At 33.9% G+C, this 24,997-nt stretch overlaps 1 protein-coding gene across 3 annotated transcripts in view; it reads right to left on the bottom strand.

Moving 5' to 3' along the window:
* LOC132699601 (synaptogenesis protein syg-2-like) overlaps positions 1 to 24,997 on the bottom strand; it is a 519,238-nt gene that overhangs the window by 2,781 nt on the left and 491,460 nt on the right. The window contains exons 8-15 of one of the 3 annotated variants that reach the window (XM_060666413.1): positions 21,847 to 21,977; positions 19,663 to 19,822; positions 19,325 to 19,611; positions 19,059 to 19,236; positions 18,848 to 19,006; positions 17,692 to 17,904; positions 13,924 to 14,058; positions 1,299 to 1,417 (exon numbers count right to left, since the gene is read on the bottom strand). In XM_060666413.1, the coding sequence (XP_060522396.1) occupies positions 1,299 to 1,417; positions 13,924 to 14,058; positions 17,692 to 17,904; positions 18,848 to 19,006; positions 19,059 to 19,236; positions 19,325 to 19,611; positions 19,663 to 19,822; positions 21,847 to 21,977 (1,382 nt within the window). Of the gene's footprint in view, positions 1 to 1,298; positions 1,418 to 13,364; positions 13,747 to 13,923; positions 14,059 to 17,691; positions 17,905 to 18,847; positions 19,007 to 19,058; positions 19,237 to 19,324; positions 19,612 to 19,662; positions 19,823 to 21,846; positions 21,978 to 24,997 lie in introns of those variants that run through there. The other 2 variants (XM_060666422.1, XM_060666430.1) reach the window with 2 other exon arrangements.

Below are 24,997 nucleotides of genomic sequence, written 5' to 3'. Positions count from 1 at the left end.
GTGTTCTAATATCGTCCAGTTGTCAAAAAATACATTAAAATATGGTTTTAGAAAATCCTACATTTTTCTACTTAATAGTCATGATTTTGCTATTCACTCTTAGCGTGGAAGGACGCTACCACAGCATCGACCACGTGAGAACGAAATTCAAATTATATTTTCAGAGGGATGATGAAGTACTTGACCTTCAGTAAAAAAAATGATGCAGATACTAAAATATACCTTTGATAAATAGCTCATCAACTCTAAGCACAAATAAGAATCTTGTAAATATTGCAGGGAGTTCTTTTTACATGGCTACTAGTACAAAAAGGAAGGAGTGGTGCTACAAGAAGCTTTGGCCAAAAAAACGAAACCAAATGTAGTTAATCAAAGAGAGTAAAGAAATAAAAATACCTGGTAAGAAAAAGGCGCAATTGAATAAAGATTGACAAACAGAGATGAGGAAGACCCTAAGCGTCTATATTGCAACAACCTTTTATTTAAATGACACGAGAGGGGAATCATGGATATGTCAATGTTTTCGATGGTGTCATAGTAGTTAAAAACAACCATCGTTTATTTGTGATTAATAACAAATAACATTTTTGCTTTCACTTCCTTTGTCATTTTCTTTTCTGATACAGCCAATAGGCATATTTGTTAAAGCAAACCTTCAATTATTATAATAATTGAATAAATAGTAACTGGACGAGAAAGAGCAATAGACTGTAATTTTTTGTAAGATTGAAACTAGAAATAACGCGTCGATTCAAATAATAATATATTAATGTAACGAGACGAAAAAATGACAATCTCTTTTCTTCTTGGATTACCTTGATGCAGCTTTGGCTGTTGACCGGTACAATTTCGCAATACTTGACGGCGCTCGATATTTTAATTATGGCACGCGGAAAATGCTCTCACGTTGGTCTGAGTCGTACTAGTCCCGATTACGTCGGAGTACGACACCGGAGCGACATACGAGTTTTTTTTGGCCATATACCCAGTGGGATTGTCACCAAAATACGCAGAGAATATAACCGTAGCAATTAATAAAATGAAAAGCACTTTCTATTTGCTCGATATAAAAATTCCCGAATTATAAAAATTAAAGAGGAAAAATAAAACAAAACAATTCCGATTGGACGGAACAGTAACATTGAATAATGGAAGTTTTAAAAATACTTTTCTCAATACAGTTAAATTTAGGGATGAACTGCATAGGAAATAGTGTAATTCATGATTCCTAAATGATTCCTTTAAATTGTTCTGAAATTCTCTGTAATTCTTATGGAATTTATTACAGAGTTACATACCTGCAAGTTCGGTGGAGATTTGCAATTTGTCAGACTTCTGGCGTCTGCGGTCAAAACATCGTCGGGGTGTTGTTCTCCGAAAGTCCCTACGATGTCGCCACCTGATTCAATGATTTTCGCTAGTTGGGAAAATATTATTTGCTTTTATTGTCTACGTTTAGTTATGGAAATTATGTATATGTCACTTGCTTGGATTTTTCTTGCAGTCTAATTATGAGTCCCCATAATGTATTTTGAGAACCAAGACACGCATTTCTAGCTTTGGTAACATTGGTCCGCTATTATTTTGAGAAATTTAATGGCGTAACTCACATTTGGATATTTTCACAACTCTAAGCAAACCATAACAATTTTTATAATCTGGACATTTTCAGAATTTTATCTACTTAAGTTGAAAATAAGAAGCGGGTTATAAAAAATGCACTTAAAAGTTTAGCTAAAAGTAAACTTAATTTTGATTCGGTTATTGAAATAATGGTATATTGACGGCAGATTGTTTGTGGTTGTCAGAACATAGCAGCAGAGGCACTATCTGAAATTTTGTCCACTTTGAAAATAGAGTTAAATACACTAATTTTGCAGAAATCAGCCATTATAATGGAAAATGGTGATGAATATATCTTGCAATCAGTAAAAACCTGAAGATTTTTATGCTGATATCAGTCATGCTACCTCCGTTGATACTAAAGGGGGGGGTGCACATTTTCTACTAAAGCCTCTGAGAGTGGCTCAGATTTAATTAGGCGGTCATTACGCAGTCCGCGAAGACGAATATTATTACTATTATTATATTAGCTTACCTTAAACTAGAACGAAAGAGCATTGCATATTATCAACACTCTTTACCACTCAATCGCTCCCAATACTTTGTAATTGGTTTTTCAATTGGCGCGGGTAGATTTTAGCAGCCTGTTTCGGCCATTTTGTTTTGGTGACATTTGCAAAATATTCAGATTTTTATTCAGTTACCAAATTACTATGGCAAATTACACCAGCTTGTTCAAATGATAAAAAAATTATTACGAAAATGAGTGCTAGTGTAAACATAGCTCGGCATTGTGCTAATTTTACAGTAGACGTGGTGGCTTCTCACAGTAAACTCTTCAACCTTAGGTTACCAAATTTGAGACGAATAGTTCGGTAATCAATCAACCAATTTACGTATCCGAACCAGTCAATTCATCGCTGTGCTCAAGAACAAAACTTTTCGCAGACTTCACCTTGGCGAATTTTGCTTAGGGATCTAGGCCTACACCCTTACAAGATCCAACTGACCCAGGAGCTCAAAGTCAATCACCATAGAAAATGCCATTTCTCGCTGACTGAGCTTCAAATTGTATGGAGGAGAACCCCAATTATGCCCGAGAACTTATCATTAACAACACATTTGGCGTTAACAAAGAAAATTACATTATAGATGAGAGCAACCCATGCCAAATTCGTCAGGGTTGGTGTAGATTTTGAGCTGGCTGCGTTGTTGGTCGAAAAATTTCCGAAAACGATATTGGTACAATTATTACAAATTGAACAATATCGGCGTTAGTTAGTAGTCTCGAAACAATTGTCATGTGAAAATATATAATTTCGTGAAAATCTGAACTTTTAGTTCTAATTTGTTATTTTTTTTAACATAGTCAATTTCTATTAAAATTAATTTTGATTTATTCGAGGATTACCAAGTGAAATTGTTAGGTAAGTACAAAATAAAAAAAAAAGATTTTTAACCACTTGTTTTGTATAACTTGCTTAGACTTTTAAAAATCGAAATTACTTTGACACGAAAATTGGCTCGTGATGTGCACCATATGATGCTTTCAATGAAAGAAGTTCTGGGTAAAAGCCGTAATAATTTCATAATATATTTTGTTTGAGCCCACTTGGAAAACACATATTTGATTTCTGAAAAACTTCTCAACACCGTAAAGCCAGCCGGCAAGCCAGTCGTCTGCTGTTTCTGACTACTGACGTCACGCGGCCTAGCCTCGACCAAAGATTTCGTTATCTAGCTTTGCGCCAACCCTTGATTTTTAAATGTTCATAGTGAACGTAAATATGCATATTTTGCCCTCAATTTTTTTTATCGTTTTTTAAGGACAAAATTTGGAGTTGTTAAAAATGGCTCGTTTTAAGCTATTAATGATGCCCAAAGCAAATTTTATTTAGATTGTTTGTATCGACCATAGAAGGCGTTTTGCAACATCACTATAAATAAAAATGATTTTCTCAAAAAAATTTAATGTAACAAAAGGTAACCAAATAAGAGCCTAATAATGATAATTTCAAGAAGTACGGTAAACGGCATTTGACTCACGAGTTTATTTGACACGGGCGGAGCCCAGCGAAGCGAGTTTTTAATAAACGAGTGAGTTAAAAAGTTTACCGAACGTGTTAATTATGTGATAGAAAATGCTGATGAAATGCTAGCTTCAGTATATCCGGTATCTGCGACGCGACGCTTGCATAAAAACTTTATATATATAACAACTCTGTGCTTTGCGTCCAGTTCTCCTTGTAGCAGGTTAAAGAAAACCTCGTAGTTCTGTTTGCAAAATAAAAAAGTGTTTTTTAAAAACGAGATCCTTCGTTTGAAAACCTTAACTGGCGCAGTCGTGACGGATTTGGGGTAGTTTTCGGTCAAAGCCACGTCATCGGGACGATTTGATTGCGAAACGTGGGTTTCAACCCTTAAACTCCAAAACGAACCTGTGATAGACTGTCTGACAAACCCAACGTGATTGAGTTCGACTGAGGGCAAGGAAGGCAAGAAATCACCCCCGCAAGCAGTGCTACGCAAGGAAAATTCCAATAGGAAGAATAGGCTGACGACTAAGAGAAATCAAGGTTAGTGCCCAAAATTCCTATTGTTCCCCTTTCATCTTCCCTGGTTAGGACGGTGGAAATAATTTTAAGGATTCTTAGTTTTAAGTTCAATTTTAAGAAATTTCAAAATCAATTAAATTTATGAACGAAGATAAAGACGTCGACAATTTAAGTGCGTTTTTTTACTTCGTTAAATTTAGTGGAAAAGAAAGTAGAGAATAGTCAAATCAATTTGAAAATGAATTCTAATCAATCGTCGAATTCAGGTGTAAATTACACTTTGTTAAAAATGTTTATAGATAGTATTCTGCCATATAATGGTGATTCCAACACTTTAAATAGTTTTCTATCAGCTGGAGATTTCCTTTTTGATACATATGGTCAAGGAAACGACGAAATTTTAAAACAATATTTGTTAAGAACTATAAGAATGAAACTTGTTGATCGCGCACAAATTCTAGTAGGCTGTAGAATGGAGTTAGTAACGTGGGACAATATTAAAGTAGCTTTGTTAAATTGTTTTGGCGATAGACGAAACCTAGAATGTTTAGAACAGGATTTGTTTATGGCCACCCCGTTTAAAAATGAACATCCTTTAGATTTTGGGAAAAGATTACAAGTTTTAAGAAGTATCCTTGCTCAAAAAATTAATGCATTTCCTGCCGATACTATGGATAATGCAAGCAAAGTAATTCATTTACGTCAATACGATCAAATTTGTTTAAGGACGTTTATTAGAGGATTACCAGGACAATTACAAAGTATTATAAGACTTAAAAATCCGAGCTGTATAGAATTAGCTATGACCCAAATTATTGAAGAGGAAAATTTTCAATATACACAAAATATCTTCAGAACTCCAATTCAATCAAAAGTTTTACCTAATACTTCTATCGAACCCGTTAAACAATTTTCACAAAATCCAAATTACTTTAGTAACCAAAATTTTAATTATGTACAACCGATTCGCCCTACAAATTATTTTCAAAACAACAATCACCATAATCAAAATTTTAGAATTAGGCATGATCAAAATCAGTTTACTCCCCAGACTAATAGTTTTCCCAGAGGTCCAATTAATATGCCTCAACCACGCGAAGTTCCAAGAAATTTTCCTACAAATAGGCAAGTTTTTGGCCCACCTAAAAACGTATTTAAACCGACAGGTCAGGTACCTAACAATAAACCCGAACCTATGTCAACAAGAACAAACTATACTATACCACGTCAAAATAATCAAATTAACCATTTCAAACCTACTGGCCCTAGAAATTTTATTTCGCAAGAATTATACCAAATCGACGAAAGTAACGCGGTACAAACAGATGAAACATCTGCGGTATTTCAAAATGAAAATATTCACCAAGACGAATACTCTGAAATTGAATTTTCAAATCAATCTGAATACTTTAATGACACTCAAAATTTTGACGAACACCCTGAAATTGAAAATCGAATCTCTCAAAATTTTACAATAACGAGCCAATGCGACTCAACGAAATGACATTAGAAATGTATACCGAAATTAATAATAGTTTACCGTACATCCAGATTAAAGAACCCGCAATTAAACTTTTAATTGATACTGGTTGTTTTCACTCGATTCTTCGACCTTCCATTGCAGAAAAATTTTATTATGAAAAAATATATCATTCCCCAACTATTATTAAAACAGGAACTGGTGAAAAGGAAACTCTATTTAAAGCAGATATTCCGGCTTTCCCAGAATTAAAGGCTAATACCAACCTATCTTTTATCCTTTTTGACTTTCATAAATTCTTTGACGGTATAATAGGATTAAACGACCTAAAACGTTTTAATTTTTCTATCGATCTTGTTAATAAACAATTAAGGAATAATACAACTAATATACCAATTTTATTTAGACAACCACAAAACGAAGTATATTGTATTACTGTGAATGCACACGAAATTGTTAACGTAAGAATTCCAGTAACACAAAACAATGATGTTATTATTCTCGAGCAAGTCATTGAAGGTCTCTATTTTCCAGAAACACTTACTACTGCAAAAAACGGTTTTGCGCAAACAGAAGTTTTTAATTACACTGAGAAAAATATAACGTTAAATTTCCCACAACCTCTAAAAGTTTTATCTTTTCCGGACTTTCATAAAGAAAATTTTGAACTTTTTAATTTAGAACACATCTTACCAAAACATAAAGAACAATTTAGTAAATGCGACATTTCCAAAATAATTCGTTGCGAACATTTAAATTTAGAAGAAAAATCTGCTATAATAAGGCTTTGTAAAGAATATAACGATATTTTCCATCATGAAAACAAAAAGTTAACGTTCACCAATAAAATCAAACATTGTATAAGAACAACGGATGAATTGCCTGTATACACTAAATCATATAGATACCCCTTTATCCATAAAGAGGAAGTTCAACGGCAAATTAATAAAATGTTAGACGACGGCATCATTAGACATAGCCAAAGCCCTTGGAGCAGCCCCATTTGGGTAGTCTCGAAGAAACCTGACGCCAGCGGCAAGCAGAAATGGAGGATTGTCTGTGACTTTCGTAAGGTAAATGAGAAAACGATAGACGACCGCTATCCATTGCCTAATATAAATGATATACTCGATAAATTGGGACGGTGTAATTATTTTTCAACTATCGATCTTTCATCTGGTTTTCATCAGATCGAAATGGATCCGGAATCAATTGAAAAAACAGCTTTTAGTGTCGAGAATGGTCATTTTGAGTTTGTTAGAATGCCTTTCGGATTGAAAAATGCCCCCGCGACATTTCAGCGCGTCATGGATAATGTTTTGCGTGATGTACAGGGAAAGGTTTGTCTAGTATACATGGACGATATCATAGTATTTTCGTCATCCCTAGAAGAACACATCAAACATCTTAAACTTGTTTTCCAAAAACTGCGACAAGCTAGACTAAAAATTCAACTAGATAAAACGGAATTCCTACGAACCGAAGTAGAATTTTTGGGTCACATAATAACAAAAAACGGAATTAAACCGAATCCCAAGAAAATTATTGCAATCCAGAAATTTCCTGTACCGAAAACAGCAAAAGACATAAAATCTTTTCTAGGCCTTCTAGGATACTATAGAAGATTTATTAACGGATTTGCAAAACTCACCAAGCCATTCACAAATTGCCTAAAGAAAGGAGCGACCATCAAACACACGCCAGAATTTCTAGAAGCATTCGATCTTTGTAAAAATATCTTGTGCAATGATCCAATACTACAATATCCAGATTTCGAAAAACCTTTTATATTGACAACGGACGCCTCTAATGTTTCTATAGGAGCGGTTCTCAGCCAAGGAAAAATTGGTAGTGATCTTCCCATAGCCTTTGCCTCTAGGACATTGAACCCGGCTGAAAGCAATTACTCAACCATAGAGAAAGAATTATTAGCAATCGTGTGGTCAACAAAATATTTCCGACCATATTTATTTGGCCGAGAATTTGTGATAGTTACCGATCACAAACCTCTACAATACCTGTTTAATATGAAAGAACCAAATTCCAGATTGCTAAGATGGCGACTAAAACTGGAAGAGTTTGATTACATAGTTCATTATAGGAAGGGCAAACTGAACACTAACGCTGATGCCCTATCACGCATCGAACTAAATATGATAGATAAAGAGTCACTTTTCGGAAATCCTGGAGATGTTAATGAAGATATCGATAAATACATACATGAAGAAGATCAAAATATAAGCCTTGAACAATTGGAACAAATTGAAGACGTGTTTAACCCTCTAGAAAATGTAAACACTCCAAAAATTAATATCATCTCGGACATTCAAATTAAACCGCCAAATATTCCTAATACTGGTAAGACAGTACACTCAGCAGCTGAAGATCCAATATTAAATATACCAATTACCGAAAATATTTTAAATACTTACTCTAATCAAATAATATTTAACCAAAAAACAAACGGTCGTTATCACGTGATTAGGAGTTACCCATTCCAAAATAAATCTAGATTTTCTGTTTATTTAAGTCAAAACTATCAAAATGAAATAATTAAATTCTTTTTAGATTATTTGGATCCAACAAAAATGTACTGCCTTTATGTACAAAACACCGAAATAGATTTAAATCGAGAACTATCTGTTTTGTTACCAAATACATTTAAAAACCGTGCTTACAAATTGGTAATATCGAAAACTCTTTTAACTGACGTCACTGACAGGACAAAACAAAAAGACCTAATTGCATATCATCATGAAAAAACCTGTCATCGAGGAATTAATGAAAGCCTAATAGCATTAAAAAGGCTCTATTATTGGCCAAATATGAAAACTGATTTAACTGAATATATTAATAATTGTGACACGTGCCAACAAACAAAATATGATCGACATCCACCAAAATTAAAGTTTATGTTGACACCGACCCCTTCTGAACCATTAGAATCCATCCATATGGATACTTTTCAAATATGTAACGTAAAATTTCTTACAATTATAGACGTATTTTCACGGTACGCCCAAGCTTATCCGTTAGAACCCGCTTGCACAGCAATTGCTATCTTAGACGGTTTAGCGACCTTTATAAGTCATCACGGCCTACCTCAACAAATAACGTGTGATAATGGTACGGAATTTAAAACGTCTTTGCTTTTAGATTTCTGTAAATTGCATAAAATTGCAATTCATTTTACAACTCCCGGCAATTCTAATAGTAATAGTCCAATAGAGAGATTTCACTCTACTCTTGTTGAATTATATAGGGTACTAAAATTAAAAGAACCTAAAGAAGCCCCTAAAAATTTAATAAAATACGCCATTATAGGTTATAATTCATCAATGCATAGCGTAACAAAACAAAAACCTTTTGACGTTATTAATGGAAAAGTAAACGGTTTAGATCCCTTTGATTTAACGGATGAAATCATTGTAAATAATTATATCACAGATAGACGTGAAAGACTAAAAACTATCTATCAACAAATTTACGAAACATCGTTAGAAACAAAAATACGTTTAAATGAAAAACAAAACGAAAAACGAGAAAATCCACCTGAAATGAAACAAAATACAAAGGTTTACGTTACTGACAAAACAGCAAAACGTAGTAAGGACAAACCCCGAAGAAAACCTGTTATTATAGATCAAGATATTGGGAATAAAATTATTACAAAAAATAAAAAAATAATTCATAAATCTCAGATCCAAAAACCTAAAGCTTTTTCTTCTTCGCAGGTTAATGAACCGGACAACGCTGTTCCTTCTTGCAGCTACGCTGTTATTAGTGATAGCAAATAATGATATTGAAGTTATCCCAATTAAGACACCACTTCTCCCCTTCCGCTTAGGAAATGCTCGAATAATTCAACATCAACATACATTTTTGCATTTTGTAGAAACATCTCAACTTTTTAATCAATTACGTAATTTAGAATACGCTTACGCTGTAATCTCAAAATCATTAAACTATACAAATAAACATAATTATCAGAATGTACACTATATTAATGGAAATAATTTACTTAATAATGTTCGATATTTAATTACTCAAGTAAAATTTAAACTTGGTAACATAAAACCTAATAACCGTACAAAAAGAGGTTTAATAAATGTTGTAGGTAAATTATCGAAATGGCTTTTTGGCACTCTCGATTCAGAGGATGGACAAAAATACGATAAAATTATCACAGAACTTGTGCGTAGTAAACATTCATCTGACATCCAACTAAAAAAGCAAACCTCGTTGATTCAACAGCTGATTGACAACTATAATGATACTATAACACTTCTACAGAAAAATCAAGAAGCTATTAAAAAACATATAGACATTTTTGAATATAATTCAAATAAAACTATTACTGACATAACTACTTTCATTAAAGCTCAAAATACACTAATGCAAATTATTCTAAATTGCCAAAGTTTTATAACTTTTTTGGATAATTTAGAAAATGCCATTACATTTGCGAAATTAAACACATTACATCCTGTAGTAATATCGGCGGCTGAATTAGAACAAATAATTTTTAAATTGACTGTTCTCTATGGTGATAATCAAATTCTAATTTTTGAAAATCAAAATAATTATTATCAGTTAGCAAACTTACAAGTTAAATTTACAAAAGATAAAATAATTTTTGCCGTCCATATTCCGATTTTTCTTAAAGATATTTTTGAAATATTCCACCTGTTCCCAGTACCTGTGAATCACTCCTTAATTATACCTAATTCACCCTACCTAATATTGGGCACTGACATGCAACAATATCAAGAATCAATCTGCCCAATCATTGAAGACACCTACGTTTGCGAAAATCAACTTACCCAGCCCATCGGTGATTGTGTGACAACCCTCATTAAATATGCCGAAAACAAAAATTGCCACGTAGTCAATGTAAATGTTTCAACGCATATAATACGACCAATCACTAGTAGATTTGTTTTGATAATACCATCGGAACAGAAACTTAAATTACAAATGAATTGTCAAAACAAAGAAATAGCTTTTATTGAAGAAGCCTGCCTAATCAATGTTCCATATAATTGTGGTATAAGTACCTAAAATACCGAGCTTTGGAATAAAGAAGAAATTTTTAAAGCAAACCCATTCTCGCTGCCACCCATTAAAATTGAAAATATGGAACATCACGATGTGAAGTACCAGCCACTCCAACTACAATCGATTGATCTCAATACGATCAAAAAACTACGAGAAGCTGCGAAATCATCGATCCCCGACATTGGTTATGAAATTCATCCAGTCACTTGGAGTCTCGCCACTTCAACAGGAATGATGTTTATTTTAATCTTGTTAATAGTTATAGCATGGAAAATCTACAAGAGCCATTTGCTGCAAGATTCCAAGAAAACCAAGAACGACCAGTCTTCCGAAAACAACCCTTCGTCCCTGTTGTTTTCCACTTCGGAGGGAGGAATTATGTGATAGAAAATGCTGATGAAATGCTAGCTTCAGTATATCCGGTATCTGCGACGCGACGCTTGCATAAAAACTTTATATATATAACAACTCTGTGCTTTGCGTCCAGTTCTCCTTGTAGCAGGTTAAAGAAAACCTCGTAGTTCTGTTTGCAAAATAAAAAAGTGTTTTTTAAAAACGAGATCCTTCGTTTGAAAACCTTAACTTGTTGCATACTATACTTTTTCTACGATCGTTAGTTTTTGGGTACATTTTCGCAAAACAACATAAATCCATTCATTGACATTACCATCAGAATTGACAAACGTCAAAATTCAAAGCCTGGGAAATATCTCCGAAAACATCCGATCGCTCCCAAATCAGTGCGGTAAAATCTCGGAAATGTACGAAATGGCTCGGATTCGTGGGAAACGAAATTGACGTGGTAAAGTGACGCTTCCCGCACGCTAGATAGGTGGGTAATTAGGTATTTTACAGAAGGGAGTAGAAAAATATATTTAAAATGTCAATATCGGTGAATATCCATCCATTCAATATCATTGAATATTGCCTATGCGTGCACATGAAATTCAAAATTATAAAGTATGGAGTGGAAACAAAATAAGACAAACTATAACGATGGTGTTTAAGTGTAAATCATATCATAAATCATATTGCAGATTGCAATATTGCAGCTAAATGCTTTTTCCACAAGTAGGAGTGTTCGATTTATTGCGTGTTTTTTTTTTCAAAACATTGAAATCGCAACTATGCGATGGCTTCTGTGTTCGACTTCAAGAAGTTATTGATATTTATTTCGTAATTATACCAGGACAATCTAAATTTGGCATTGGCCAAGAAATGTTTATGTTTTTTATTTTGATTGCAATTGGAATAGTCAGTTTTTAAATCAAACTTCCTTATGAAATAGTTTTTACTGAAAGCTGTTCCAAACAGTAAGACTAACGCGTCCACATTTAATACAGGACTGAAAGCTTCTTTTTCAGGTTCAGTTTTTTTCAACTAAACTTTATGCAACTTCTTGTGATTTTACTTTTACTGGGTTATTCTCTGATTTTGGTTTTACATTTTAAAAACAATATGTCATGATGTGTTTCTGATTTTCTACTGAAAATAACCTATATATATATATATATATATATATATATATATATATATATATATATATATATATATATATATATATATATATATATATATATATATATTAGGGCTATGTTCTACAAATCTGCATTTCTTACTTATTTAACACAACGTCTCGAAGCGTGTTTTATTTCGTTTACAAGGTTGACAAGGTGCGATTTAATCTTTCCGCCTTACAGTTTAGATGTGGGGTATCAGGAATTGCTGTGTGCATATAAAATTTTATCAATTTACTAATTACATAGTAACTGCTGTTATTATGTCCAAGTTTCGTGTCTTTTAAATTCAAGCTTGCTTCCGTTTCAGCAATAAGGCAACTTGTTTCATTTTTAAACTCGAATAAGTACATTTTTCGGAATCGGCTATAGTCGTCTAGTAAAGTTAAAATGTACTTCTCATTGGCCCACCTCACAGGATCACCAAGATCCACAAAGATATTTATGTATGTAATTTGGTAATTTGGTCTCTTTACAAATTTTATATTTTATTTAATATTTGTTTATACAATCTTTAGCAAAATTACCTTATTGCTTCACCCACTAATTAAGACACTTTAAAATACAATTGTGTTTAGATTTGATCAGAGAATCAAAAATTGTTTTCATCTCTTTATCGATTCTTTCTAAATTGCCATTTACTTTTTTAAAACGAATAGGTTATTATATTCTCTATTTACATAACTTTTTTACACAAAAATATATCAGTATAGGTATAAAAAAAAATTTGCGCTAATTTTTCTGACTTGCGCATTCGCCATATCTTTGAAAATTATTAACCGACTAGAAATACACATATTTTTAACAGTTGGTAAGGATATTAATTAAAAACGCTAAACTAAACTTTTTGTGCACTTGCAATGATTGAGTAAGTATTTTATGAGACCATCAGGTACCCTCAAAAATGTAATGTAGCTTCCCAAATTGTGAAAATATATAAATACGAGCTGGGTTATTAAATTGTTCATAAACAAGTAGAGTAGAATGGTTCTCAAGATATCCTATAGGGTACTACGAATTTGAGACGCACCCACAATTGCATGCTGTCCAATTTATCTAATTTAAAAAAAATAAATAAAACGTAAACATTTGTTCTCGCAATACTATTTGCTATGGTTTATCCTTTTTTTTTCGGTAAAAAATACGGTTAAGATATCACGAAATCATAAAACAAAAATTAAAACAACAAAACTGTCAAAATATTTTATTAAGTAAATAAAAATATTACATGGATATATACAAAACCGATATAGGTATAAAAAATAAAATTTAACGAAAAGTATATAAATAACATTCCTCTATCACAATCAGTTTGATTTGTTTGTGCAGTACTTATTGTTTGTGTCCATAAGCAAGTTATATTATTGCTACTTTAATATATAGTGCCTCCAACTAAAATAGTTCATTTAGCCTGGCTACTTGGAATACCATATATGTAATTTTAATCACAATTTACCAAATAAAACGTATTTAAAAATATAGCATAATTTTTTTCATAGCAAAGGAAGTAAAAATGTTGTTTTCCCTGTTTGCAGGGACTCCGTCGCCAGAAAATTAGCTGGTCCAACTAAAGCTGTAGAGTAATAATTTCATAATTACATTTTATTTGGACTTTTAGAATTAAATGTCACTGTTCGATATCCTAAGGTGCACTAAACATTGTCGAAATGTTGGAATGTATTAAAATGAGTCTGATGATTCTGACAGTGTTGATGATGACGACCGTGATGACAACGACACAGACACTCACCTCTGGGAGTGTTGAGTATGTCGGGCTGGCTGTGCGAGTCGGGAGTTAAAATCATACTATCTTGGGCAGAGTTCGAATGGGAATAGGCTGGATTCGTTGGCTTTAGTGTGTAGGCCACCACGTATCGATTGTCACCTGTAATTTATTTACTAATGGCGACAAATAATATTTCAATGTTAGGAAAGTTTCAATAGTAAAGTTGGCAAAGCCACCAGGGGGAGTAATTATTTTGTTGCATTTTAAAAGTCGGTTTCTACAAAAATTTCCAATGTTAACCGAAGTGCGTACTATTTTAAAGCTGAGACAAATTCAATCGTTTTGCTAAATGTTTTTTGCTCCATTTCTAGAAGGAAAATATGGAGGGTGTTCGAATATTTTCTTAAATAAATGTCTATATCTCCAAAAAAGCTTAAGGCATTTTAGTAGGCTATAAGCATTCAATTAAACTCCGAAGTCGATGCTTCAAAAATTATTATTTTAAAAATGTTACACGTGTTTTGCCGACACGAGCATCATCAGACCTATAAAAGCAATTTTTTGAAATAATAAAATAATTTACATGAATTAAGAACACGCACATATAAAGACTCAACCGCACACAGACACAAATTGGAATGAGACCGAATCCGTTTGATTTTATCGAAATCTAAAAAATGAAATAAGAAAAGTTGCGAGTTGGTGGAAAATTGTATCAAAAATCTCGGATTCAATTCATTCAGCTTTTCCTAGCTCATAGAAGATTAAGAAAAGGGAAGGTACCCGCGACTTCCTTTTAAAACATAAAATAAATTTTGTCATGTAAGGAATTGGTAAACGTTAGGAATTCGATAGGCGTTTGTTGGCTGCCATTCCGGACAATGCAAGTAAAGTTCGCATATCTTTTGTTAGTTATTAACTATGTGGAGAATTGACTATCCACAACTTTTCTATCAAGATTGTTCATGAAAATTTCACTTAAAAAAGGTGAGAGGCAAGAACTCATTGATAGTCCAGTGATTTGTCTAAAAAATTCGTTTTCGAAATTTTGTTCTCACGCAGTCGTCAAAAGAAGACTTAGACCATTGACGACAATTTTTGACAAAGTGGTGCCTTTCAATAAAGAGCTCACTAAATCAATGCACTCAAGTGGTGGAACAATTGCGAATAAATTTTTGACATCAATTTCACTTGAAATAACATTGACTGGAATGTCAATATTCTTCAAGTAATTCGTCAACTGCACTAAATTTTTGGTAGAATAAATGCTCTGAAAGCCAGTTGTATTTCTAAGAACTATATTAAACCATGAAGCTTGATTGTAACATGGTGAACCCGACGCTACGGGTCGAATGGGGATCCCCTCTTTATGTGTCTTAGGAAGTCCATATAATAAAAGTGTTTAGGGATTCATAGGATATAAAGTTTCTTTATAAGTTTATAAGTTGAAAAATTCAAGCGTTAATAAATATTTATCTAAATGGTTTTTTATTCTGTAAAACAAAAAATTAGTAGTTTCTAGTTAATCTGATAAAAATCATCCATTGCCAAAAAGTTTATAACCTTATCGACGTATGTCTCCCTCTTATATTATAACCAGACCACAGCCCTTGTCAGCTTTGGAGACCACAAGAGCTGTTTTCCAGCCGGCGGTTTTGCGTACGAAATCGAGCGCTTGCGCGCCTATCTGCTTCAAACACGTGTTCCAGACTTCCAATTTCAGCTTTGGGTTTTAAACCCAAAAGTGCTTTCCCCTTTCCCCTTAAGCACCAGCCTTTTACGCGGTGTTTCAAGCTCAAATGTTATTTTAAGGTTAGGGTTTTATTTAAAAAATAAGAGAGAGTATTCACCACCGTTTAATATGGATATGAAAGGAAATTTGAAGTGAATTTTATCTAAACCCGTCGGCGAAAATTCTATCAAAACCACTTTTGACAACTGTCAAATCATGGACAGGCTGGTTACCGTTCCAATTTCCACCGTGCGTACGACACCCATGCGCTTGGAGCCCTGGAAAACAGCTAAGGTGAGCGCGTTAGAAACGACTGAAGCTAAAGTTGTTATGTGATTTGGAATTAGGTAGACTGATTATTTCAGATTACAAGATATTTTTGTCAGAAATGTTGGTAGACTTCTCAGACCCTGTAGCTAGAGTATTTAAGATTTAAATTGAGTAATTCCTCTTCCTTTCGACTAAAAGTTATTTTTGTTAACTTGAGAAAACGCTCATGGAAATTTGTGAAATTTTGAACAGACATTAATTTTTCATAATATATACATTTTACAAATAATGTGTGTGACTAAATATTGTCAATTCTATGTTAAAATATTTGTATGTGGTCTTTGTCGTATTTTGCAAAGTTTACAGTTTTACGCCACGGTTTGAGGGATGAGGTCGAATCTTTCAGAATGACGACGGTTAAATAAGAAAATTTACCATCTTAGTTAGTTAAATAAGAACAAACGTTGTTCAGATTTTCATCATCAAATAGTTATGACGCAAATTTAGGAACACCTCTCCACCAGATTCCTTGTAGAGATAGCGCAAACAGCATTAAATACAAAAGGTTTTAATGGTTTATATACGACACCGTATATATTATTACATAGTACAGTCTAAAATTTTACCTATCATCAAAGGTTATCTTGTCATTTCATATTTATTCACAAAAGTCAATCAAAACCGAAAGTTCCTTCTAGTTAGCCATGATTTTCACAAAGTTTGAAATGTTTTTGGTTTTATTAACGTCAAAAGAGTTGGATAATTTAGAACTGACCACTTACATCAGCTGATGTAAGATTTTAGGTTTTTCATCTGGGGAGCGTAAATTTTGGATTACAATTATTTCCTTTGGCCATTTTTAACTGATGATAAACACTTATGCTATACAAGGAAGCTCAAGAAATTCAATTCAAAATTTGGCAACTCATTTATTCCAAGAAAAGTATGCAAAACTTGAAAAATGGTTATGTTATCTTATGTTTGTCCTTATATACTGGAACATATTTTTTTTTATGAACTACAATTAGCACATGAAATAAAAATAGAAAAATTGAATTTAGGACGTAAAAAAAAAACAACGAAAAACATAAAAACCTGCGATCACAAGAAAAAAGAAATATAAAATGAAGTTAAACCAAGAGTAAACCGCAGATTGAAGAGTGTACACCGTAATTCCGCTAAATATTTACAACTACTTAAATTGTATTTTTTTTTAGTAATTCATGCTGTACAACAAAATTGCTTTGCGGTTTACCTATCACGAAATAATTTAATTTATTGCTTACATATGGCATTTCTTTTTACGTCTTTCAAAATTTTTACGTTATTCAAGATATTTTTTTTTCATAAAAACTCCTCAGGCTACTGTAATCATTTTTACAAAACTTCTGGACTCCTTCTGCGTCGGTTTGATTGAGTCGAACTGAAACTATTTCACCGAAACTATTTCAGTTGAGCTCTGAAGAAGCCAACAGGATGATTGGCGAAACGTTAGCAAGCTCGACTCAACAAAAACCTACGCAGAAGGAGTCCAGAAGTTTTGTAAAATGTATTAATCAAGATAATTAAGAAACTATTGAAACTAAGTATGGGACAGTCTGAAGAGACGATGAAATTTTTATGTATAGTAGTAATTATTGTATTTATTTATTGGATACAAGCAACTTTAAAAACAAATTTAAAATTTTGAAGATCTTAACGAATTCAGTATTAGTGAACTATGCTGTCTAATTTAGGAATTAAAAGGGATATTGGATGGTTAAATACAAAAGTTATCGAATACGACTAACCTGTATTTATCTCTAACATGGATCCCTGTTCAGTCTTTGAGTTTTGCTTCGATGCGTCGAGGGTTATGTGATGAGGGCAGTAGTTACTTCCGTCGCAGTGACGTTTTCTTCTCACCGCTACCACTACGATCACCAATACGGCAACGCCGAGTGTCAGAAGTGAACCGGTTAGAAGACCGGCCAAGGGGACCAAGTTCATACCCGAATTACCATCTACGATGAAAATGGTATAAAATGGTAATGCTAAGGGTTAATTTAATCATTCGAGCAAGTGAAAAGTACGAGCATTTTTTGAGTTCTAATAACGCTATAGGTTATGTGAGATCTATTGCATTTAAATATTTTTTTATCTTTAATGTAAATCTATAATATCTAAATTTTGTCATGTGTGACAATACCTGATATAATTATTACCTTATGTTGGAATAAAGGATTGAAGAAAACTTTAATGATAGAGTAATTAAAACAAATTAGCCCTTTTTTAAGTACTTTTGTTTGGTTGACGACATTTACACCAACGATAAGATTATCAATTATCAGTGGGTAGATAATTTCATGAAATTCGAGTATCCGAATCTTAGTGTACAAGAAACTGTCGACCGAATCTCCCGAATGACTGGAGTTGGACAGTTCTTAAAAAATATAATGTAAGAATTAAATTTACCAATTGTCTAAAAATTTCTCAACATCTTTGATCCGTCAAAAACAAAATTGCGTTTGAGACACAAGGAGTTTACAGCATTGCAGGCTTACGCGGCAAAAACCACATAGGAGAAACAGGACCAAAAATATCAACTACACTCAAAGAACATAAAAGAACCTTAAGGCTAAGACGAATAAACTTATCAACACAATCGAGAACACAATCGAGAAAATTTTTGCATCAATTGTTTTACCAAAGGAAATCCGCGAATATATAGAAATCTCTAAACAACCAAACAATCTTAACCGTCACTTCCACCAATATGGACGACAATGTTCATGCCCCTCCTTTAGCTCCGCCCCCTTAAACAGTATATAAGCAGGTTGCAAGTGGAAAGCAAACCAGTTTCAGTTAAGCTCTGAAGAAGCGAACAGGATAATTGGTGAAACGTCAGCTAGATTTCCAAATAGTAGTACAGTAGCATGTGAAGTCTCTTAGAAAAAAAAAACTTACCAGTTCTCTTTTCGGCATCGTTTAGCATGATGTCATCCAAAACCAATTTTTCGCTCTTTCCTTTCGCATTTACTGCATACACAACTATTCTAAGCGACGGAGGAGATGGCAAAAGTTCCCCCAGATCCAGATGAAACACCGGGTTTTCTGAATCAAGAACTGAAAAGGCTCGGTTTAGATATATTAGTCTCTATTCGATAGAGGCCGTTACTTGTTTGGTTTATCCTTAATCGCATGCTGTGCGCCTCATATGCCTCCAAAACGAATTGTTGGGGCACTCCACCGTCATAACCTGCTTTGCACTGCACCTCTACGGTGTCCGCTGATTGGTTGTTGGCACCTCGTAGTGTACAGTTCGATAGTGATGAAGGCTTTGAGGCAGGGACCACCTAATTGGAAAATCATTGTGCCGTTTTCGATAGAACTTGCGCTGCGGTTTGTTTACAAGTTTTGCTAATCCCTTATCTGTGGTCTTACCTGGAATATGCAAGGTTCGACTTGGCGTCCCACGGAATTCGAACCCCAACAAGTTAGGGTACCGTAATCGATCTGCGATGATGCTGAGAACGTTAGTTCACTAATATTACCGCTGTAGGTATTGAATCTTGACGGCGAAACATCTAAACTCTCGCCGCTGTTATTAAATTGCCAGATAAAAGTGACATCAGAGGGGTCCGCCGACACTTGGCACCTCACTTTCAACACTTCGTCTAGAGAAGCTCCTATGACAGTAACCTCCGAATCTTTACTGCAGACCGGCGCATCTAGAAACGGCAATATTTTTGAACTGGGACATCGGTGTAGGAACAACTTACATCTAACTCTCAAATGTACCGGGTCACTCATTGTTTCGCCTCTGGAATTGGCGGCTAAACATGCGTAAGCTCCGCCCTGCCATCTAGTAACACTTTGGAGGACCAAACTATGCGTACTGATGATGATGCCGGAAGATACGTTTTGGTTTACCAGTAGCCCCTGAAAATAGTTATATCTCTGCTTGATTGAAGCAAACTAGACAAAATAATAGGCGTAGGAGAAAAGCATGACGAGAAGGAATGTCAGAGTTCAAATAACAGTAGTACATATTACAAAATATTTTCATTTAAAGTAACTTAAATAATAATAATAGTTATTCAAGACAGTGACAGTGAATTGGAAGTACGAACTAAATTGATACTTTATACATCAGTATATATTAAATTGACTATATCAAATGAAAACAGATTGATAACAGGTATCAGAAGAAGATAAGTTTTTAAGAAACCCTGTTAGCCCTATTTTAATTTTGTGGGGACATATAAGTTTAGAACGACTAAGACTCTGTTTTTCCAAGCTACAGGGAAAACTAATAAAAAACTAAAAAAATATAATAAAATGAATAAAAAAAATACTGCAGCAATATTTATTAAAATTAAGAGATTATTTTAGCTTCATAATGGAGTCGAGTTGATACTATCACCAGCAAATGGAGTTGAATCGATGATTTAGAAACTGCTAATTTGGTCATTATTTCAAGTTCTATCCGATGTGAGAGTCAGTATAGGAGCAGCGAAAAAAAATGCATTACCTCAGCGAGATTAGTCGTACATGCTTCATTTATATTCTTTGTGATATTTCGAAGAGATATATACACATATAATAACAAAATGTGTGTACACTTCTTGAATAGACGTAACAACAAACATACATTAAAGGTGATCTCAAACTAGTGGCTTCTGTATATGCGGTGTGAAGGTAGGATATAAAATATAAAAGTTCGTTACTCCAACCAAATCTCTGATATTTCAAAATATTTTGGGTGTTGCCTCCATGTGCTAAATAATACATTTTTCTTGACATGCCTAAAATCAGATGGCGGATGTGTTTTTGAAGAATAAGTTCCCAAACCTATAATAGAGATTGTTGCAATTCATTTAAAGTTAAAGACATGGGAACAGGACTACGTATTCTTCAGTCCTAAGCATTAACGCTGGCCCCTCTAAGACAGGAATGTCCACATCATTTAAATATTCCAAAGTAATTGATGCTGTCTGGCTGCTTAAATCAACATAAGGAACAAAAAAATCTTCCGGACTCTCTTTACTGTAGTTGACAGCAGTTAACGAGTCTATGAATAACTCTGTGTGTGTCCCTAGAGAAATTCTAGTGTTGATAACTGCAACTTAATTGATTAATGAAAGCGGGAGTGTTTTCTTCGAAATATCAAATTAATAGAATTCTACAGCGGTCCTAATACGCCAACCATTACGATACTATTAGCATTGCTTTATTTCGAAACACAATTTGTTGAGTCAGGACCAGTTTGGTTTGATGGTTGGGCATTCTATGATGAAGGCATTAATAAAGGTCTGGCAAAGTGTATCTTATGATATTTTGATATACAAAAAATTATGATAGAAGGGGGTAACTGTTATTTCTAATAATGAACGTTCAAAAGTGAGAGAACTAAAATGTGGGGTTTCGCAATGCTCAATTTTGGTTCTATATATATGTTCTATATATGATTTCTGCCAAATGTTCCTGATTTGCCGATGGCACCACATTTGTTACATCCAGCGGCATCATTGAAGCTTTGATACTTCAATTGCTGCTTTAGATCTAGCTAAACAAAGATGAAACCCAACTTTTGAAAATAGCGACTTACTTCAGATCAGCGTTAGGAAAGCGGTAGGAAAGAGTGTGAAGCTATTGGGTCTCAATGTATATGAGAAAATGTCGTGGACACAGCATATCAATCAAATAATAATAGCCTGATTCATTGACTCTCATCTGTTGTAAACGAAAAAAAAATGGAAAGAAAGATCTGGCGAACGCAGAAGGTCAGACCTCCACGCCATCGTCCTCGTAATCGGGAACACGTCATGCATTTATTCATTTCATAAAAGGAACATTCCCGGAAATGTTCCGGGCGATCATTATTAAATACCCCTCAAATTCGGGCGCGTTCGGCGGGACGCTTAGGGCCGCCAAAAACGTAAAAACAGAGAGCGGATACTTACGCCGTGATACCAGGTAATTTTGTGCTGTTTGGGGTTGGCCTTAATGTTGCACTCGAAATAAACATCGTCGCCTTCTTTTATGTCCTCGGGGTTGAGGGTGCTGCCTAAATGGAGAGTCACTTGCGGCGGATCTAAAACAGACACGGCGTGGCCAATAAATAAGCGCCTCGCAAAAACGGGGGGAGACATTTAAGGGGATGATTGATGGCGACTTTTATTAAATAAAAAGCGGTCGCGTATACGAGGTGGTGGGGACGGGACGAAAAAAATCGGCGACGCGGAGTAGAAACGCCTCCGATTCTCAATGGTTTTTATTTTCTTTGACTTGAAAGTTCCTACGTAATACAATGGGTATTTCACAACTGTTGGCACCGTTGAGGGTGGGCGCACTATTCTAGGGTCCAAAAACGGCTCAGACGGAACATCAACATGTACGATCATTAAAGGACCCGTTTATTATAAAGTCAAGGGATGGTAATTTCTCAGTTGATAATTTCAATTCTGTAGAATGTATGCATATAATTTTTCAGTGTTGGTGAATGAATAACAATAGGCGAAAAGATTGGCATGCTAAACAGCACCGATAAATGTTACGTCACTGACCAAAATTTGACAATTATTATTAATTAAAAGCTAAAATTTCAAAAATATCCCTCAACATGTTTCGGGAATATTAATGAAATACCATTTTCAGGGCCTGTTTCTCGACATATCTTGATACAGAAAATTTCTAATTTAGGAAGATCCTGCAAGCGACGTTCAAATTTTATTCAGTGCTTTGTTTTAACAAACATCTTCATTTTTATGAGCATACAAACAATTCGGTTGTCTATAACTTAGCGTCATTGATGGCCGTTAAAATCAAATTACATGTCAACAAATTTAAATTGAATATTTTAAATTCTTTACCATATGAGAGTTAATATTTGCACATGAAATATTTGTTTCTATTTTTCATGCGAACGCGGGAGATATAAGTCAAGCAAAAATGCCACAAAGCGCGCCGTAGAAGCGGTAATAATTCTTACGGAATATTTTAATTTAAACGCGAGGGCGCCTACAGCAAATTGAAATGTATCGACACAATTAGGGAAACGACCTGCCAGATCCGCGGGCGACGGTTTCGCAACCCCCAAATTGTTTTTCCGCCAAATATTTGGCGGTATGTAATATTTTTTGACGATTTCACGGATTAATAAAGCTAGCGTGTTTCCAGCTACCGTGACCCATTTTATTAAAAGAAAAGTGCCGCAAAAGTACTGCATCGTAAATCATTTTATTACGATTCTTATGAGCTGTCTCAAATGCCCAGCATAGTATGTTTTTTATTAGTAGGCCATTAAGTTGTTAAACATTAAACATTTCGTTATTATTTTAATTTCGGTGTTTCCTTCCTCCTGTTAGGGATCATGTTAATCCATTTATGACAATTGGATGTACAACATTTTATTTCTTTTTAACTGGAGTCTTACTCTTTAATTGAGTAAAAATTGATATTATTATTTTGGCAGATTTGTGACACACTGCGATATCATATTCAGTCATCAACAAAACGTTTTTTAATAATTTTATTTCAAATATTTCATCACAAGTTGAGACAGTGTTGATAAAATTGGTGGGCCCATTGCACATCCATTTAATTGTTGGTAAAAGTTTTCTTGATATTGAAAATAATTATTTTTTAATGTTGTATGAACTGCTTTTATAAAAGCTTTTAATCAAAGTGAAGTATTGTTAATTTAATTAGAAATGTGATTGAATAATGACACTTATTTTTTAATGTTGTATGAACTGCTTTTATAAAAGCTTTTAATCAAAGTGAAGTATTGTTAATTTAATTAGAAATGCGATTGAATAATGACACAAGTATATAATTTTGTCTATAAATTGTGTAAAAATAAAAGGATTTTTTTTTCTCCCTATTTTAGAAAGACAGTTGGATATGTATTTAGATAATCCAAAAAAGGAAATTGAATGGAAGAAACAATAGGACGAAGTGGTTTATAAATTTTATTTAAAAGTTTACCTAAAACTGATACTGTTTTCTCATGTAAAGCCAATTATACCAGTAGGCCTGCTATAGTGTAGGCCACCCTCATCCACTTACAGAAGAAATTTGAAAACCCGCCCAACTCAGCGCGTAATGAGATAACTTGAATAAATCTGCTTACATGTGCGTTCATGGAAGTTTCTTAGTGGACTAGAAGTGGTTAAGGTGAGAACATATAGCCACTAGATATATACACAAAAAAAATTGATTCAACATACGCATGTGCGAAATTAAAAATTTCGTTTTTAACCAATGACCTTGCGGTGTTCGCCAACCAAGATGGCCACTGACAGATCGTCCATAAGGTTGGATGCGCCATTTTTGCTGCAGTATTCTGTCTAGATCTTGTTTGATGTTCTCGTAAAACGAGTTAAATCGCTATTTAGAGAGAAAATGGCGCAAACTGCAAGATAAGGGGTGTAGAGGCATGCGCGGAAAATGTTCTCTAACTTAATTTTTTACCGTGGTAGGGCCACTAAATTATTTAACAGTTATATCGGTGAGAAGGTAGAAAAGGGTTAATATTAAAATAACGACGTTTTTATTCCTCGAAGGACCTCGAATTAATTAAATAATCGGCTACTAACTAAAATGATTTCACGACTACTAATCAAACCCAACCAAAACTATATACGTTAGATAAACACAAATACATATTTTCAAAAATAGTGAAATAAAACAGCGAACGGAAAAATTAAATTAAAATATAAAGAAGAATAGTTGAATACCGTTAAAACGAAACATAAAGCAATGAGAAAAATTTTTGCTTTTGCTATTTCTTTTATATATTCTGATCGCCTTTTAACAAATACTTTGTAAGTGCCCTATACATTGTGTGTGTGTACATACAGGATGTCCAAACAGTGTGTCAAAAATATATCTTCTATAATTTATTTTAGAGAAAAATGTTATATACAAAAGTTATAGATAAGACTAAAAGAAACAATTTAAAATTATTTTAAAATGTACAGGGTGATTCATAAATGTGTGGAAAATCAAACAAATCTACCCCGATTCTGTTATTTTCTCTGGGTCTCCATTCTATCAATCTTTTGGTCCACCGATTGTCGCTCAAGCGCGGTATATAATCAGTCCATTTCC

The sequence above is a fragment of the Cylas formicarius genome, unplaced genomic scaffold (genome assembly GCF_029955315.1).
Source record: "Cylas formicarius isolate icCylForm1 unplaced genomic scaffold, icCylForm1.1 PGA_scaffold_10__41_contigs__length_53128322, whole genome shotgun sequence".
Taxonomy (NCBI): domain Eukaryota; kingdom Metazoa; phylum Arthropoda; class Insecta; order Coleoptera; family Brentidae; genus Cylas; species Cylas formicarius.
Note: the sequence above shows the minus strand (reverse complement) of the source record. Positions and strands in the feature narration are given on the sequence as shown.